The 17,288-nt window shown below is 42.5% G+C and overlaps 1 protein-coding gene across 1 annotated transcript in view; it reads left to right on the forward strand.

Moving 5' to 3' along the window:
- Positions 1 to 5,597, forward strand: part of MAP3K9 (mitogen-activated protein kinase kinase kinase 9) — a 25,746-nt gene extending 20,149 nt beyond the window's left edge. Inside the window, exons 7-9 of the mRNA XM_010187219.1 lie at positions 2,231 to 2,367; positions 3,039 to 3,872; positions 5,116 to 5,597. Of these exons, the coding sequence (XP_010185521.1) occupies positions 2,231 to 2,367; positions 3,039 to 3,872; positions 5,116 to 5,597 (1,453 nt within the window). The remainder of the gene's footprint in view (positions 1 to 2,230; positions 2,368 to 3,038; positions 3,873 to 5,115) is intronic.
- Positions 5,598 to 17,288: the final 11,691 nt, after the last annotated feature.

The following is a 17,288-nucleotide window of genomic DNA, read 5'->3' on the forward strand; positions in this document are numbered from 1 at the left end:
AATATTTTTAATGTTTTCAAATGCGCACTCTTGTCTAATTAAGAGGATGTGCAGCTATCCTCTGCACGAGTCTTCAGGATCTGCTTTAATTTGGGGGAGAGGGAGAAGGGGCAAAAAATAGAAGGCAAGGATGAAGATTTTATAACCTTGAGGCAAACTTGGCAGGCCTTGAAATTATTCTGTTAGCTACTTAACTTTCTGTTCAGATCAAGCTGTGCTTTGTCAGTAACAGCAAATCTTCACTCTGTTTTTTTCGCAAGGGACGATTGCTCTGAGAAGTAAAAAGAAAGCAAACTAAGTTGATGTGTCCTGCTGTACAAAAAGGGGCATTTCCCAAGACCTTTTAGATAACTGACAATCAATTGAAGGCTAAACTGGAGATTACTGCTGCCTTATCACTTACAACTTTGCTATCTCTGCATATAGAGAACAGAGGATGTGTTTTCCCAGCTCCATGGAAGCCTCCCCTTCCTCAGTAGTTGTCTTCCCATATTGTAAGAGCTTTGACATTTCACACTGCTGACGTGATCTGTTTTCACTCACTAGCTTTCTCATAATGTGCTGCTTTTTAAATAATATTTATCCTAACTATGCATACTGTGCACATGGATAATTCAGATACCATGTACATTACTTGGTGGGTTGTGTTACAGAGCTGAGCATAGGTATGGAGGGTGTAAATCAAGACAGATCTCAACACTGATTTGCATCTCTGTTGTAAAACCATGTGGTTGTCTGTCTTGACAAGTAGGATTCAGCACTGTGCTGTCTGGATTGCAGTTCATAGCAAGGTACTGCATGTGCCAGGATGGTTAATGGGGGGAAACCTCGGACAGCTGAGAACTGTACAGAATGCTTTGAGTGTAATGCCTATAGCACAGCCACCAGCCAACTGAGCATGTGCTGGATCAACCTGAGACCTTGTGACCTTCCTGGTCACAAGTAGAGCATGCCAGTTAGGTAGAGACTAGAGGGGAAAAATACATAACAAGACCAAAAAATCCTGATATAATAAAACATTCCAGTTATGGAATCCTGTGATGGAAGTCACCTTAGAAATGCAGAATGATTCTGGTGTAAAATGAGAATCATGAGAGAGAGTTCATTGCAATCCTTCCCTTACAGAGAAAGGAGGATATGAGCGTATAGGAGTTGTGTCTTTGATCAAAGAACAATGCAAGTTAGTAATGGAGCTGGAAGAGGTCTCATCTCTGAAGTGTTCAGTTCTTTCAATGTTCTCATATGTCCAGTTGAGATCTGCAGATATTTTTGCTCCTTTCATTCAATTGCTGACTATCCGAAGTGCCTATTAGCTTTTCACCAATACTAAGATGCTTCATGTTGGAGTTCATAGAAAGGCACCACAAATATCCCAGTTCAGACAATATTGATCACTGAACAATAAACCTTTGAGAGGCAATATGTATGAAAGTTACACCAACTGCTGAAGCTGTTTCTGGTGGCATTGAAGGACTGCAGGGAGCAAACAGGATGATGGCAGTGAATGCCTATGAATGGGGACTACGAATAAGCTCAGGTGCCAAGTGACACATCTTTAATGCGGGTGACTTTAAAGTAGGGATTTGGCTTTGGATTTTTCACTTGTTTGTTTTGGCCCTTTTTTTGTAACTGAAAGAAGCAATTACATGGTTTATGATTTTAGTCACCTATTTTTTCATAATCTAGAACTTATGCTTTTAACTGTCTGTACTTCAGTGCTGTGTTTACTTTACAGGAGAGGTATCAGGGCTTGTAACAGCAAAATCATACCTCTGCATTACAATGATTTTAACATATTATTGTCCCAGGGAGTGATCTTAGACTTTCATTGTTCTTTGTATTTCACGTGGAAATGTTTCTGGAGATATTTTTCCCCTCCTGCTGACCACTTTACTTTTTACCTGCCATGGTAGGTTTGTCTCCATTGAAAAGGAAAATGTTTCGTCTGATTTCTGTAGCGGTGCTTTCTGTTATTCTGCTTTCCTAGCTGTTGGTTGTCAGCAGAGGTCTTCTGACTGCTATGGTGTAACAAATGAGGGAGGCAATTTGACTCTTTGTATTTTAACTGCTGTAAAGATGTTACAAAATGTCTTGCTACGGGAGGACTTCAACTGTATGTAATTAAGATGGATACATGCATACCCTAAGTAGGGCAGTAGATAATATAGAAGAGGGGAATGAAAATTGGTTGTGAGCATGGTACATTTGCTCCCATTTTCTGCTGTTTCAGTCTGAAAGCTCTGGTAGAAGGATACAAGCAGTGGTCATCCAGTGCACCGAACCTTGGGAAGATCCAGAGAACTGCGCCTGCTTTTCCAGGATTCACAAGCTTAGCGGAGATGGGTAAAGGAAGTCCCTGGACTTTATGTTCTCATCCTTACTTCTATTCATATTTGAATGTACCTCTCCTTGTGTTCTCATCCCCACTTCTATTCATATTTGAATGTACCTCTCCTTTCCTGACCTTCACCTGGTACCTTACAGCAATACTTTCATTTTGGTGGTATCTGTTTTTCTTTTATTCTTTTTGAAGGAACTAATTTCTCCCTCAGAATTATATTTTTGTTCACCTATCTGCTTGTGCTTCTTCGCTGCCATGCTAACCAGCTTCTCTTAATTCCCTTTTAGCTCCATGCTACCTTTCAACTCCTTTCCTGTTAATGATGTGTCAGTGTGCAGCATGGTTACACCTTCACTCGCAAGGAGAGAGCATTATTTTCCTACCTTGTGCTCCTCACTCCCAAATGTATAAATTTACTCTGAAAGTAACTGAGGTGTAGATTGCTTCTAAAATGCTATGCTGCGATTGATCCCAGACAGATTAACATGTCACTAATTTCTTGCACTTTGATAGTGTTTACAGTTCCTTGTCTCAGCCTACTGCTTTGGAGACAATAGCCTGTGAGTATGTGGCGGTTGGTGGATGATGCTTGCAATGAGAAGGACAGTTACATTTTCTGAGGAGATGTTTAGTTTTCATGTGTAGTTGTAAGACAGCGAAATTTGCCCGTGAAAATGTTACCTCCATGCAAAGTCAGTTTTCATTTACTTTCCAGACGATGAAGACAGCGAATGTCTTAGCGGAGAGGGAAAAGCGCACCCTTCACCTGGGCACAATCAGTCATACCTCTGCATCCCGTTTCAGAAGAACGAAGAGTGGGATGGCCCTTCTAGTGATGCCAATGAGGAGTCCACCCCTGTGAACTCTGCTACCAGTACCCCACAGCTGACACCCACCAACAGCCTCAAACGTAGTGGCTCCCACCACAAGCGATGCGAGGTTGCATTGCTCGGCTGCGGAGCGGTGCTGGCGGCTGCAGGCTTGGGTTTCGATCTGTTAGAGGCAGGGAAGTGTCAGCTGCTGATTGAGGAGGAGCCAGAGGCACCCAAGGAAGAGAAGAAGAAACGTGACAGCATTTTCCAGCGAGCTGGACGCCCACGCAGGAGTACCAGTCCACCTTCCCGAAAGATCTTCAGGAAAGATGATCCCATGTTGTTGCTAGGCGAGCCATCCGCATCCCTCACCCTTCTTTCCCTGTCTTCCATTTCCGAATGTAATTCCACGCGGTCCCTGCTGCGCTCAGACAGTGATGAGATTGTGGTGTATGAAATGCCTGTCAGCCCGGTGACGGTCAAGGCTCCCATGCCAGCCATTACCAACCCACTAGTCAATGTCCAGATTGAGAGGTTCAAACAAGACCCCAACCAGTCCCTGACTCCCACACATGTGACGGTCTCTTCCCACACCCAGCAAAGCGGGCACAGGCGCACACCTTCTGATGGGGCCATCAAAGGGAGTGGACTAGTTGTCAATGGGTGCCCAACAAGTGGATGCCCTTCCAGTAGCTGTTTAACTGGAGCACTGGGAGCAGGTAGGTTTTCAGCTATCTTGTTTTTCCTCTTCAGAATAAAGACCCAAACAGTATAATTAGTTGTTAGGAAGTAAATGTGGTGCTTATACAGCATCCATTCTGATGTCCAGCTCACAAGAAGAGCACTAATAATTAATGGTATAATGAAGTAATGGTCTGTGTTCCAGCATCTCTGTGCTAAGGAGTTCTCTCTGCTCCCCAGTGCCGTGAGGCAGAGTAAAGTGGTGTTTCTTAGACAAAGATGGTACCTAAGTACAAATATTGCACATTTTCAGCAGTTCCTTGGGATTCCATCTCCATTGCCTTTATCCACTTGTTTGTATCGCTGTTACAACATCAAAGTAAATTCTGATCCTTAAGGCAGTGAAAACTGGATCTCTAAAGCAGTCTGAGGCTGCGCCACTGTCGCTCTTGTTCCTTTGCAAGAAAGGGATCTTCAGGGGAAGTGTTTTCACTGTTGCAGTCTTTAGGAGAAGCTGTGACTTGGTAACTTAAATGCTTTCCTGTTTTCTTGCCCTAGTAATTCAGAGGAAAAAAAAAGGACTAGAATAATAAATTAAAATCTGATTCAGTTAGACTTTTCCCAATGGTAAAACGAAACGTGATGTTGAATGGCAGTCTGCAGTAAAATGTGGGCTAATGCAGCTGAGAATGCTCATTAAAACGGTATTCAGGAAAATGAAAAAGTCACGTTGTGGTTATAAAAAAACAAAACAAAACGAACAACCACCATCCCCTACACCACACCCCCAAAAAAACAAGCCAGGAAGCATCCACAGTAGATGGTGTTAAGTGGCTCTCCCAGGAAGTTGGTCTTGCTCGCTGCAAACAGGTGTCACATATCCTGCTGTGTAAGTGTCTCCCTGATCCGTTCAAGCTGTTAATGGGTCTTGTGCCCTCCAAAGGATTTGGAGAGACCTCACCTCTGGTAGGAGGTCAAATCCACGCTCTCCAGCCTGAAAAATTGAAGCGAGCAAATGAGAGAACGAGCAGAAATTGCTGGTTGTGCTAGGTCAGGGAAACAGGTGTCTTGCAATGTGTTGAGAACAGTGTAGGGATAAAGGAGCCGGTTATTTACTTCAGATTGGTGTAATCTTGAAGACACAGAGTTTGTAGTTTCTGACTGGAGGTTTTCTGCTCTGAAAATGTTTTCACAGTGTACATACAATAAGATCTGTTGGAACCATTTAGCAGTGACATCTAACGTGTTTCCCTCTTCTCTTACATTCTCTGTTCTGGGTAGGTGTATTAAAAACACCTAGTCCAAGTAGAGATCCCAATGAGGTCCCTCGCCTGCCAGACCCCAACCTTGTTTTTCCTCCAACCCCGAGACGATGGAACGCACAGCAGGACCCCACACTGGAAAGACCCAAGACACTGGAGTTCCTGCCCCGGCCACGTCCTGCAGCCAGTCGGCAGCGGCTTGATCCCTGGTGGTTTGTGTCACCCAGCAATGCCAAGGGTGAATCTTCTGCCAACAGTTCAAGTACTGATACTCCAAGCAATCTGGACTCTTGTTTTGCTAGTAGCAGCAGCACTGTAGAAGAGAGACCTGGACTGCCTGCACTGCTTCCTTTCCAGGTGGGTCTTCCTGTAGAGGAGCGGACACTGTTGGACATAGATGCTGAGGGGCAGAGCCAGGACAGCACCATTCCGCTATGCAGAAGTGAACTTAACACACACCAAGCTGCAGCATATGAACTCAAGCAAGAATTCTGGTCTTAGTATGAAGTCCACTGGGGGCAGCGAGCCCCTCTAAATTCAATCCTACTTTTTGCACTGAGAATGCACTTTGAAGACAGATGAGATGGAGGGATGCTACAGAGATCTTATGGTGCTGCCTCTGCTGAAGATGTGTTATTCGGCTGCCTGACTTTTGTCTGCAGTTGGATGAAACTTGGCAACTCAGAGATGCTGTCTTTTGCTGTGGGGTTTTTCTGTAGTCTTCCCTGCCCTATTATTGCAGTTTGAATCTGCAATGAGCTAAAATTATCATATCGAAGTCTTTGTTACTGACCTTGTAGGATTTGGCACTTGCAGTAAGTATATTGGTATCTATCCTGGTATTAATCAGTATTTTCAAAGGTCAACTTTTACACTACAGCAGACACCAGTGTTTGATGTTTTCCCAAGGAATCCAGGACGCAAACAAATAAAATATCTGGAGACTACCTTCTCTGAAATGTATTCAGATCATTAGCTAGGCCTGGGAATCACAGTACCCCCACTGAAGGAGCAGAAGTAGCTAACTTAGACTCACTTGTCCTCTTTTGCTTGTGTGATAGTGCAAGGTGGAACAGACTGCGGAGGAAGGGCATGGCGCCTCCACTGACAGAGGTCTTTGAGAGCAGACTAACGAGACTGTTGGGAATGAGTAGGCATAGCTGATCCTGGCTTCAAGGCAGGTTGAGCAGACTTCAGTGACTTCTTGAGGTCCCTCTCAGTCCTATTTTTCTATGACCTTATGCTTTCAAAAAATGAAGGCTCATGGTATGGCTGTTTACTCTATCTTGCTTTTTTGTTTCAAACTTTGGTTCCATCAGCCTTTTTTTCCTACCCCCTGTGTCCCAGGCTCATAGTGAAGCTGCCTCAGCTTTGGGAAGGGAATTAGCAGGAACTTGAAAAGCTGTGTTGGCTTGCAGAAGTAAGTTATGTGTGCCCTCACTGTTTTTTTTTTCTTATTTTCTTCCTGTTTTTCCTCCTTTGTCACGCTTTTTAGGAGTGGCCCTTAAAACCCAAGACTGTTCTTATGCACACTGATACTTGTTTAAGGCCCTTCTGGAACTGAGGCTTGTTAGTAGTTGGATTGTGCAAACAGGAATCGGTACATCTGGATTCTGTTTTATTTTGTCACTGACTTACTGTGTGACCTTGGGCAAATAATGTAACCTCTGTGCCTGAATTTCCCCATCTGTAAATAATAGGGATAATACCTACCTCACAGGGGGAGGGGTTGGGACATACGTACTAGGTATAAAGTCCTTTGAGATCTCTGAGTGAAAGGCACTCTAGACATGTAAAACTTGATTCTTGTTCACATATTTGAAAACTCCTGACTCTGGAGCGAGAACAGACCCCTGTCTTGAAGGAGGAAGTCACACAAATTGGGTGTGCCTATGCTTATGGTTTCTGTACAGAGACTGCAAGTGGATCTGTGCCCCTGCAGGTTTATCTGTCTGGCTTTAATGAGAGCTTCGCACTTCCCCAGTTTTGGCATTATCAATAAGGGCTGTGGCCTTTATATGAGTGTAATAGGGTAGTCTGCTTTATGGCAGGTTACAGCGTATCTGTTCACTCTTTTTTTGTATAGGTCTGTACAGATTTTGCTAAGCTACTGACCATCTGGGTGCAAATGACTGATTTGATAGTGCTGCCAATGCAGTGCTCTACCTGTTGGGACTGTGCATTCCTGTTATGAAGGCAGCGTAGCTTAATGCTTTCTCACAGCTGTCAGCACAGAGAACCTGAGCGTTTAGCTGTTTGTAACCTGATGTTAAAAACCAGCACGTGCAGGAACGTACTGTACTTAGGATTTTTAAATTCTGTTCGAGGGCTAAAACCAGCATGTTGCCATTAATCAAGTGCACCCTTTTTCCCAAGCGACTACAGTATGTTGTGGTGTAGAAAGGTCCCACATCTCTTGTTTATCACATTCCATGAAACACGTCGAATGGCAGAGTTACTGTGCACACAGTAGCTGCTGAAGCTGGATAGGCTATTGACTGTGTAGGCAAGGTGTTCTGGCACGCAGCTAAGGTAACTTAAAAAGAAAACTTGCATTTCTGACTCTTGTTTTATGTGTAGACCTGTAGCATTATTGACTTCTTAAGCGTTCATCCTTTTGCTTTCCATTTCTGAAAACTCAGTTTGTGATCCAGAGACTAAAAAATAAAAACAAAAAGGCAGAACCCACCCAAACAGATAGCTTTAATCTCCTGCTTTTAAGTCCCTTTGACATTGCCTGACTGGGCTTTCCTTCAGACTGTTTCTATAGCACAATCTGAATAAACTCTCTGTTTTTCATAGTCTCCTTTAGCATTTTAAAAAGTCTGAAACAAAACTGGATCAGCTGTTCCGAAATGCAGTGTTTTCTATCAAGAAAGTATCATTACAAATGTCATAGGAAGCAGCATCTGCTCTGCAAAGGCATCGTCTGGAATAGGTGATGAGCAGAACATTTTGAACAGAAATCTTTTAAAGTCCATTTAGTTGCGTGGAATGGGAGCTTACCTTTCTAGGTCACATCATTTTAACTCGGGCCACTAAACTTTCTGATAGTTGGTGGTTGCTTTCACCAAGTGAACAGTAAGGTTTCTGTCAAGTTCCCAGCAGGCAAGACAGCTGTAAAGCCAAGTTGTTCTGTCACTTCGTTTGCTTGGGGAAGTTGAGGCTGAAGTATCCAAACCCTTTGCTCCTCTCTCCTTTTTAGATAATCGCTTGATGAAAGTGATGTCTAGCTGACCTATTAGAAGTATTTTGTTCTGAAGAGCATCTTCCCTAACACCAAATGGACACTATGTCAAAGGAACTGGGTAGGGCGGGTGACAAGGTGTCAAGGATCCAGATCAGAGTTTCCAGCCTAGATATTCTCTGTTACAAAGCTGCCAGAAAGACTTGGTAGAGGCATAATGTTTAGTGTGTGTTTGGGTCTTTTGTTTGTTTTTTAAACACTCCTTGGATGTAATTATCTTCATTGAATCTGGCATGTGAAACAAAAGTCATTATCTTTGAGCATCAACCCATAGCTGTGTTCCAGCTGGGAGCCCTGTGTGTAACCTGGGGTATCAGGCAAGAGGAGTCTGTGGTAGAAACAAAGGTGTTGGCTTCAGCAGGTGGTGGGGTGTTCTCTGACAGGCAGAGTGGGCTCCAGAGGCACAGACTTGATAAGTGGTTTACCTTATGCATCCCAAAAGCTGTTGGAACTGCTGTCCTGAGGCCCAGAGGCTTTGTGCGTGTTCAAGCTAGCTCATAACCTCTCCCTGTGTCCATCTATCCCAGCCTGGCTTGATTTCTCTTCTAAATCTTTGGGGTTTTTTTTTCCTTCCCAGTTGTAGGAGCTGAAGTCTCCAAATCACCAAAGGAGCACTTCGCTGTAGTCCAGTAGATACTGAGAAGATATGATCCAGTCAGCTTATAAATCTTTGTTTCTCCTGGTTCCTGGTATTCCTGTTTGTCAGGAAGACAGAAACTTCAGCACTATGTCGATTGACACACCTTTCTAGCAGTGTTATTGATGAAGATGGTGAAAACCTTGCTATTAAAAACTCAAATATACTGGGCTTTAAATATCTGAATAATAATCATAAGTTGCACTTTTTTTTTTCCTGAGAAAATGAGAAAAAGACGCAAGCGCAAAATCACTGAGCAATCTAAAACATAGTGACAAAAGAACCGGGTAAAATGTGTTAAGGTAATTACAGGGCTCACAAAGAGTAAGTGACAAATTTTGTGACTGGTAGCAGCAGTAGTAGTAAGATTATTGCTGACAGAAATCTTCCTGGTCTGGAAATATATATGTATTTTCTTTTAAATAGCTGGCAGTGTGTATTGCTAATTTACCTAACTTGTGCTGATTTAAGAAACTGAAACAAGTTTGCCAGCCCTTCAAAACATGCTGTCCTTATAGCCTGGTTGATTTTCTTGTAAAAAAAACTGAGAGGAAAGCACAGACAAGACAATTTTATGGATAAAATTCTACTGGTTTCACAGAAATTGAGTGTGGGACAGGTAGAAAGAAGAAAGCTTTTGTGTGATAATAAGCTAAAGTGATAACAGTTACGGATTTTTTCCTAATACTGCTGCTTCCTGTGGACTTCACAAAGCTCTGCTCTGCCAGCAAGTAGGTCTTACCTCCTTTCAGTCCTTTTCAGAGGTTCAAATGTAACTTTTTATAGGTATTTCTTCTTTTTCTTCAGATTATTACTGCAGTGGGTTGATATTCAGTACGGGGCAGGGAAGCTGAGTGAAAATACTCTTCTTGTAATGGTTTTCTAACAAAATGAGTATTTTCAAAGTGAATTTTTTTCATTATTGATGTGGAAAGCCTTGTTCTGGTTTGGCATGCCTTTACGATGAAGTATTTTTCTGTACCTCTAGGAATGGGAGTAGTTGCCTTCCTCTTCATAGCATGCTGTTATCTTAAGACTTTATGGACAATACTGCGTAGAGATGTTACTTCGATTTGTCAGGAAGCTGGATACCTCTCATTCTGTTGAAGGTGAGACATTAATGGTCAAGTAAAGAAAGGTCTTTGTCACCTGGAGTGGTCTGTTATTAATAGAAAATGCCCAAGCTCCCAGCTTGAGTCGCCTTTCTATCTTGAACCTCACTTTTATTTGAAACATCATTCATCTCTGGGGGATGAATATGGGAGCTGGAGTCCTGTTAGATGTATGAAACCAAGCCTAGTACTCTGCCCCAAAATTCAGTGATAACCTGTTATTTGTGTAACTACTTTTAAGCTAATATCATTTTTTTGTTGTTTCTTTGGGGTTTTTGACACCTTTCTTCTTGGAAAAAACAGCTTATTGCTTTCTGACTTTTTCCACCCATCTTGGAAATGCTGAAGAACTCTCACCAACTCGATGGCAAATAAGGAGTCTTACATCTTGCACAGTGATGCAGGTCCTCCTTTTGGCTTCACTTTTTTCAGTATGAAACAGGGACGCCTATATCTGGAAATGAAGATTTCTCATCCTTACCCTGTCACTGCAGAACAGCTTCTTAGCTTCCATATTTATAACTCACTTAAAGCTCTAATTTGGGTATACCGACATTAAGAGTAAGGGGATAGGCGTGTGTTAAAAGGTATTTGCAAACAAGCAGTAAATACAGCACGTGTGTGCAAAGAGAACCAAACCATACTTGTGCTGTCACAGAAGAGAACTTTTGGACTTCAGAAACCATTGATTGATGATACAATTAAGATGTCTTTAAGAAAGAACACCTTCCTATGTTTTGCTGCTAAGTTTCCTATTGTAAGGTTAGAATACGGTGGTTTGTACAGCCAGTGGTGTTAATATCTAGGTGGACGGAAAGGATCTTTAAGAAAATTTTAATCCTTATTATTCCTGTTTCCAATCCACTTCGGTTTAAATTTTCCCCTTTTTTTTACGGTTAACAAACGAAAGAAGAACTCAAGTTTCTTGTTTCCTCAGCCCTGCTTTCGCAGTTTGATCAGGCCGTGTGGAAAGGCATTTATAGCTTATTCTGCTGCTCCCTCTCTTGAACACGCTCTAGTAGAGAGTCACATGCTGCTGTTAAAAATGTGCATTTGCTTTTGTTTTTTCTCGTGCTCAGCTGTTTTAAGCAGCTTTGCCATTGCTCAGAGATGAATACAGCTTCTGAATTTACCTACATCAGCTTGCTTTCTGTATGCTAAAAATGACCGTTCCCAGGCCAAGAGGTGTGTGTATGCTCGATTAAAAGGCGATTTCCCATCGGTGACCAGGTGGTGGGTCTGATGTAGCTACGAGAAGTATTCCTGTTCCTCTCTAACAAGGATCAACCTTTTTTTTTGCAACTGGAAAGTCTTCAGCATTGCACCAATGTTTGTATACGTGAGAAACACATTTATCTCCTTCTTTATGAGTGAAAAATCTTTTTCTTTGCTTCTAAACGACCAGGAACATAATCTTCCTACTGAGAATGGCGTCTTGGGCTGTTTGGTGGTGGTTTTTTCCTTTGGTTGGTTGTTTTTTTTTAAGCCTGTGAAATACATATGTATGTGTTAGGTGCATCCTGTATTCCTAGGTGCCTTCTATTCCACATGCCTCCTTGCTAGGGCCCGAGGCTGCTTTTTGGAGGGAGCTTTCAGTACTGTAGTGATCTTCATCACACATCAGGCCAAATACCAGCACAGTAAACATTTCCTGTCCTCCCATTTACTGATGTATGTACACCCCTGTGGAAGTAAATGTACTATCCGTGGCTCTCCTTGTCTCTTGGTTAGAATTCTGCCCCTGTCCCATCTTTATCAGTGATTAACTTCTGTTACCCTAATATTTGGGGACCTAAGACAGAAACCAAGACATGTTTTAGGCGACTTTGAACTAAAATGTTTCCAAGCCAGAAGCGTTAAGACACAACTGGGAGAAGTGAAAGCGGAGGTTGGCAGGAAATAGCAAATAAAAGAGTGAAATTATCCTTCTTAACATCATAAGCAGTCAGAGGACAGAGGGGCACCAGCTGCTTGGTAATCTCTTGGCATCAGAGGTAAATTGGGCCCTTAAGAAGAATTTGAGGAATGTGTAGTTACTTAATTTCTGGTTGGTTTGTTTTCTTTTACCCTGAGCTACCTCATTTGTAGAGATGGAGTGGGAAGAAAGTCTTAAGTTTTGATAGGAATTGCTCTAGGTAGGCAGTTGAGACTGGGATGATGAGAGGACGGAGGCAAACACTTGTGTTTGTTTCTTGGACATTCAAATTCGTGATGGAAAAACAAAACCAGCAATTCAGTTTTATAAGTTAAGGTTATACTTGCTTTTTCTGTGTCTGCCTCCAAAGTAAACAGTAAATGATAAGGCAGGGCATTTTTCTTGATGGTTTCCAACCTGTGGAAGAAACGATTGTCCGCAGGCCAAAAGGTGGTGATTTCATGTTGGTCACTACTGCTTTTAAAAGCGAAGGTGTGTTTTTTTGAAAACAGATTTGATTTTATTTTTTAAATAACCTAAGCTCTTAAAGTGAACCTGCACACAACCCTTATTGTTCCCCTCTCTTTGCAGTATTGTTTTCCTAATGTATCAGATCCTAATACAGTCCTTACTATATCTGAATGCTAATGATGTGCAGACAGCCCAATACAGCTAATATTAGGAAACCATGACACTTTTTTAGTGTGTAGTGCAGTGGATTTATAAGCTCAGCTTGAAGTGGGCTGCTGGTAGGTCTGTAGCTGATGGGTGAGATGGATGCACGGCTAGCAAAAGGGGGCTTGGAACGAATGTGCAGGAGGAATGCCAAAGTTTTATTTGCTTAAAATAAGTTATTTGAGAAATAAATGGGGGCGAGGGGAGCAGAAAGCCCTTCATTATTCAGAAATACTTTCCCAGTGTCTTGTCCATGCTCAAATTTTAGCTTACAGGGATAGCTACTGAGAACCTACGTTGTGTTCAAAAGCTGTTGGCTGAAACTCCAGCATAAGACCAGAATAATGCGTTTTATATGTGCTGTTCAGAGTGACTGGCACTGTTTCCCTCTTCTACCTTGATTGTTCCAGTTCGCCATTTTCTCAAGAACAGATGCTGAGGCTGGATAAAGCTCACCTCCTTGTCCTGAAGAGCGACGTATGGGCCTGAGAAAGAAGTAACGTTGTTCTGGACATGTCCTGATGCTTTCGTGTCTCGCTGTCTTAATAGCAGAGGTTATAATGGAGCAGGAAGACGTGCTTATGTTTTCCCAAGCTTCACTGATAAGAATGCTGCTAACAGCAGATTTCAGTGTATAAATGAAGGGTTCTTTGGGGGGAACCCTTGTACTTGGTTTCTCCTCACTGAGTTTCAGAGCAAACCTGGTCTCTGATTACTGCTTGGCGGAGCTCAGTTGCACACTGAGCTTCTGGAGTTTAACTACATCTGGAGGAGAACTGAGCTGCTTCTTTGGGTTCTTCTGGAATTTGTAGATGTGGCCACTTCTCAACTTGGGTAGTGTGTTTTCTCCCAGGCCCAGCCTGTGTCATTAAGTCAGTTGTCACCCTCGACTGATTGCCCAGATCTTCATAGCAGGCTTGTTCTTCCGCCTTGCGTGCTTTAGTAAGCAGCTCTTAAAATGTCAACAGGGTTAGCGTTTGTATCTGATATAGGGAAGCTAATACCTCTGAGCTGACTTTTCACGCTGCATCTCAAGCAGATGTTACTGCATCACTTCTGCCATTGCTCTGTTTTCAAGGCTATCTTGACAACCATAACATCCAGAAATCCTAGACTGTAAAGAATAAAGCCACAGCTAACAAAAAAAGGGTGGGGGAGAAAGCGTAGAAGCATTTGCCAGTTGAACAGTTGAGTTTGGCCAGTGCTCTTTGCAGAGAGTAACATCCATTCTTGTGCAGCATGGGTGTCCTTGGGGGATGGCTAAATTGGAAGTGGAGAATATACCTAGGTCCACTTAGTCAGTAGGCATCAGTGCCCCTCATATTTGTCAGTTAAAATAAGAAACCACATAAAATCAGGAACATCTAGTAGTATAAGTTGATATTTAGGGTAATTAGCTTTTAACTTGAAAGGGAAGAGGCCTCAATTCAAGAAAGCTCTTCACCACGTACTTAAACATCACTGAAGTCAGTGGAATGTATCTGTGGGTCAAAATGCACAAGACCCCAATTCAGCAAATCTCTCTTAATCTAAATCGGGGATTTGTCCTGTAGAGAGAAGTGTTGAAGGACCAGGCTCTGTACTTTGATTGTCAGAGGAAAAAGTCAGTTTACCTGAGGAGAGAGATCCTTCACAAGCCTCTGGGTAAATGCGTTTTGATTGCTGACTCCTGTGGCCTTTCCATGACTGCACATGCCATGCCTATTTGACTGCTAATTCTCACTGTAAGCAGGGTAAGCTTTGAGAATGTTTTCTGACACAGGAAGAAAGAGCAACGACTTCAGCATTAGCAGATTGCTAGCTGGAAAGGAACAGTAAGTGGTGCGTGGAGACTGTGCACGCAAATGTCAGTTTAACCTGAGGCCATTTCTCAGGTCTCTTTTCTCATGTCAGAAACGCATCCCTCCAGGCTGGTGGACAGAGCTGACAAGTTCAGCGGTGATCAACATCCACCACTGTTAGTAGAGGCCTTGGGTTTTTGTTTGTCAGCTGTTGACGCAGCACTTTGTGCTGGTACATATGATTTCTTTGTCATAAGTTCAGGACAAGCTGGAAATACCTGAGATATTTTGCCTGACTTAAGTTGAGAGGCTTATATGGAGCGGGCAGGGCAACAGTGGTGGAAAAATCAGGGAAAATACCTGTGCTTTTAACTATGTCTCTTCTGTGGCTTTGAAAGTCCAAGAATTTCTCAGCCAGAGAATGTATTTCCTCCCTCTTTTTATAAGCTACTTCTTTCTTTTGCCTTATTAATTGTGGATCTGCTCCTGCTTCTATTTAAAGCCAGATGCAAAAATCAGTGACCTGACTTTCCTGGGTACAGTGTTGTAAATCTGAAGAACCAGGTGAGTAGATTACTCTGGTGTAAGATCGTGCCCCCATGTCTGGTCTTTTGAGATATGGGATAGTTCCTGCTCGTGTCGAAATCACTGAATGGAGGGTGTGGGTACTTCCTAAGGAACTCCAAACTCTGCAGGACTGGGGATTCATCTGACAACTGAAGTATTTCAGTCTGGTTTGGGGGACCTCTGTCTGTCTTCTCTTCTGTTCATGGTGTTCAAAAGTCTGTTGCTATGGAAGTAGCACCTGAAGGTATGTTTTGCCTGAAGAACCTGCGATGTAGCAGTTACATTAGCAAACGGTAACGTACCCCAGAGTTGGGTAAAGTAATGGAGGCCACCGACTTTTTCTTGTTTGTGTGATGAAATGTTGTCAAATTAAGTGATTTGTTGGAGCCTTCCTTTAACTTCTGTACAGCAGTAAGCTTAGGGGAAAAGAAGATTGCATTATTTTTTAAAAAGCTTTATTTGTGACCTGGACTTGTTGCCTCTGACCCTCTTGGGCTTAAATAGTTAAATTATAATAATGTCCAGTTTGTTTCACTGTAGGTAACACATCAACTGAATACTCTTGTGCATATTCTACTGTATCTTTCCTCTGTTCTGTGTCAATGTATTATGTGTATTTGGATTACAGTTCTTTTTTGTATTAAATTATTTTATGTTATAGAACAATATTTAAGCAAAGCAAAGAGCTAATGGAAGTTGTTGGCGTTTTGGGATTTCTTTTCTCTTTGCTCTTTTTTTGGATGTACTGTAAATTGTAAACCAAGGATGCCAAGCAGGCTTGGTTCAATGGCTGAAATTATTGTATTACAGTGTAATGCTGACCTAGGCCTTGTCTCAACACTAGAGCACACAGACTTGAATAAAACTGTTATAAAAGTGATCATCTTTAGGCCTCTGGTTCTTGGCTTTGTGCCTCAAATAATTTTGAGCAGATATTTAGAACAGCAATGTGTATGACCTTGCTCTGAGGAATTCAGAATTTTTCCCAGTGCCACAAAAGCTCATTTTTATTTGTTAGGTATCTTTGTCCTGCTCAACTATTCCAGCTCTGGGCCCTCCATAGGGATTTTGAAAGCTGTTCTTGTGAAACACCAAGCAGCTTCGTATTAGTCTTGGCACACAGTACCTGTTTGCTAACCCCCTTCTGGCTTTTCTCTGAACAGGGTAATTAATTGCATGCAATTTTTATTAAGATTAATATTCCCGTTCTGTTAGCTTAAAATTTTTCTGCTCTCTGTTTAGTATCCCAGCCAGAATGTGAACGTGAATGCCTGGATCTGGAGCTAAGGCAGTAGCACGTTTTGCACGTGATGACATTTAACAGATGGTTTAGGTTCTCTTCTGATGCGGTGCCTTTGTCCCTGCCACATCATTCACTGAGACACGGCTGCTTGAACAAGGATCTTTCCAAGCTGTCTTTCATCTGCTGTCCGTGCGAAGGCCAGAACAACATGGGTTTGATTCCTAGGTAGTGCGTTTGATTCCTAGGTTGTGCCTTTGCTCTTCTCTGCCACCATGCCATCATTTCGCCTTTCTCTGCTTCAATAAATGTAGCTGCACTGATGGAGGGCTGTGCAGTATAAGAACTTAAGTTTCCTATTGCCTTTGAGAAGAGAATTTTGTCTAATATGGGTATGTGTGAGAAATCATACACCCTTCCAGCAGATGCAGAGACTGGACAGTGCATAGGTAGACTGCCTTCAGTCGTATGTTCCATTCAAACTGCTGTCGTGATGGGTTTTGTGATGAACTGGGAGGAGAGGGGACAAGCAGTCAATTAAGTTCAGTTAGAGATAATAGCATGCAAAATGAATCGCCTTTTCATTTAAGTCTTGCCATGCTTTATCTTTCAAACCGCCTTTCCCCTCCTTCTCCCCAGATCCTGCCTGCCTCAAACTTAAATACTTCTACCTTCTGTAATGCCTTGCAGAGTAGGACTCTGTCCTAAAAGAATCGGATTTTTCTAGCTGAATTTACTCCCCTGTCCCAACCATGAGGTTCCTATCATGTTCAAGCTGGCCTCATCAGGACTGAAAATACAGATGCATCGTGGCAGATAAATTTCTGCCAGCAAATGCAGCCTCTGCAGAAAATGGCAGGAACACAAAGCAAAACAAAGGTAGCAGGTTTTTAAGCAGGGGAATCTAACCACTTCAAACAGACAGGATCCTAAATGAAAGCTGCCAGGGTCAGCATGGATGCAGAATGAACAGACCAGCAGATTCTTTACGCTGAGTAACTTTAGTTTTGTGTAGGCA

The sequence above is a fragment of the Mesitornis unicolor genome, unplaced genomic scaffold (genome assembly GCF_000695765.1).
Source record: "Mesitornis unicolor isolate BGI_N332 unplaced genomic scaffold, ASM69576v1 scaffold1576, whole genome shotgun sequence".
NCBI lineage: Eukaryota > Metazoa > Chordata > Aves > Mesitornithiformes > Mesitornithidae > Mesitornis > Mesitornis unicolor.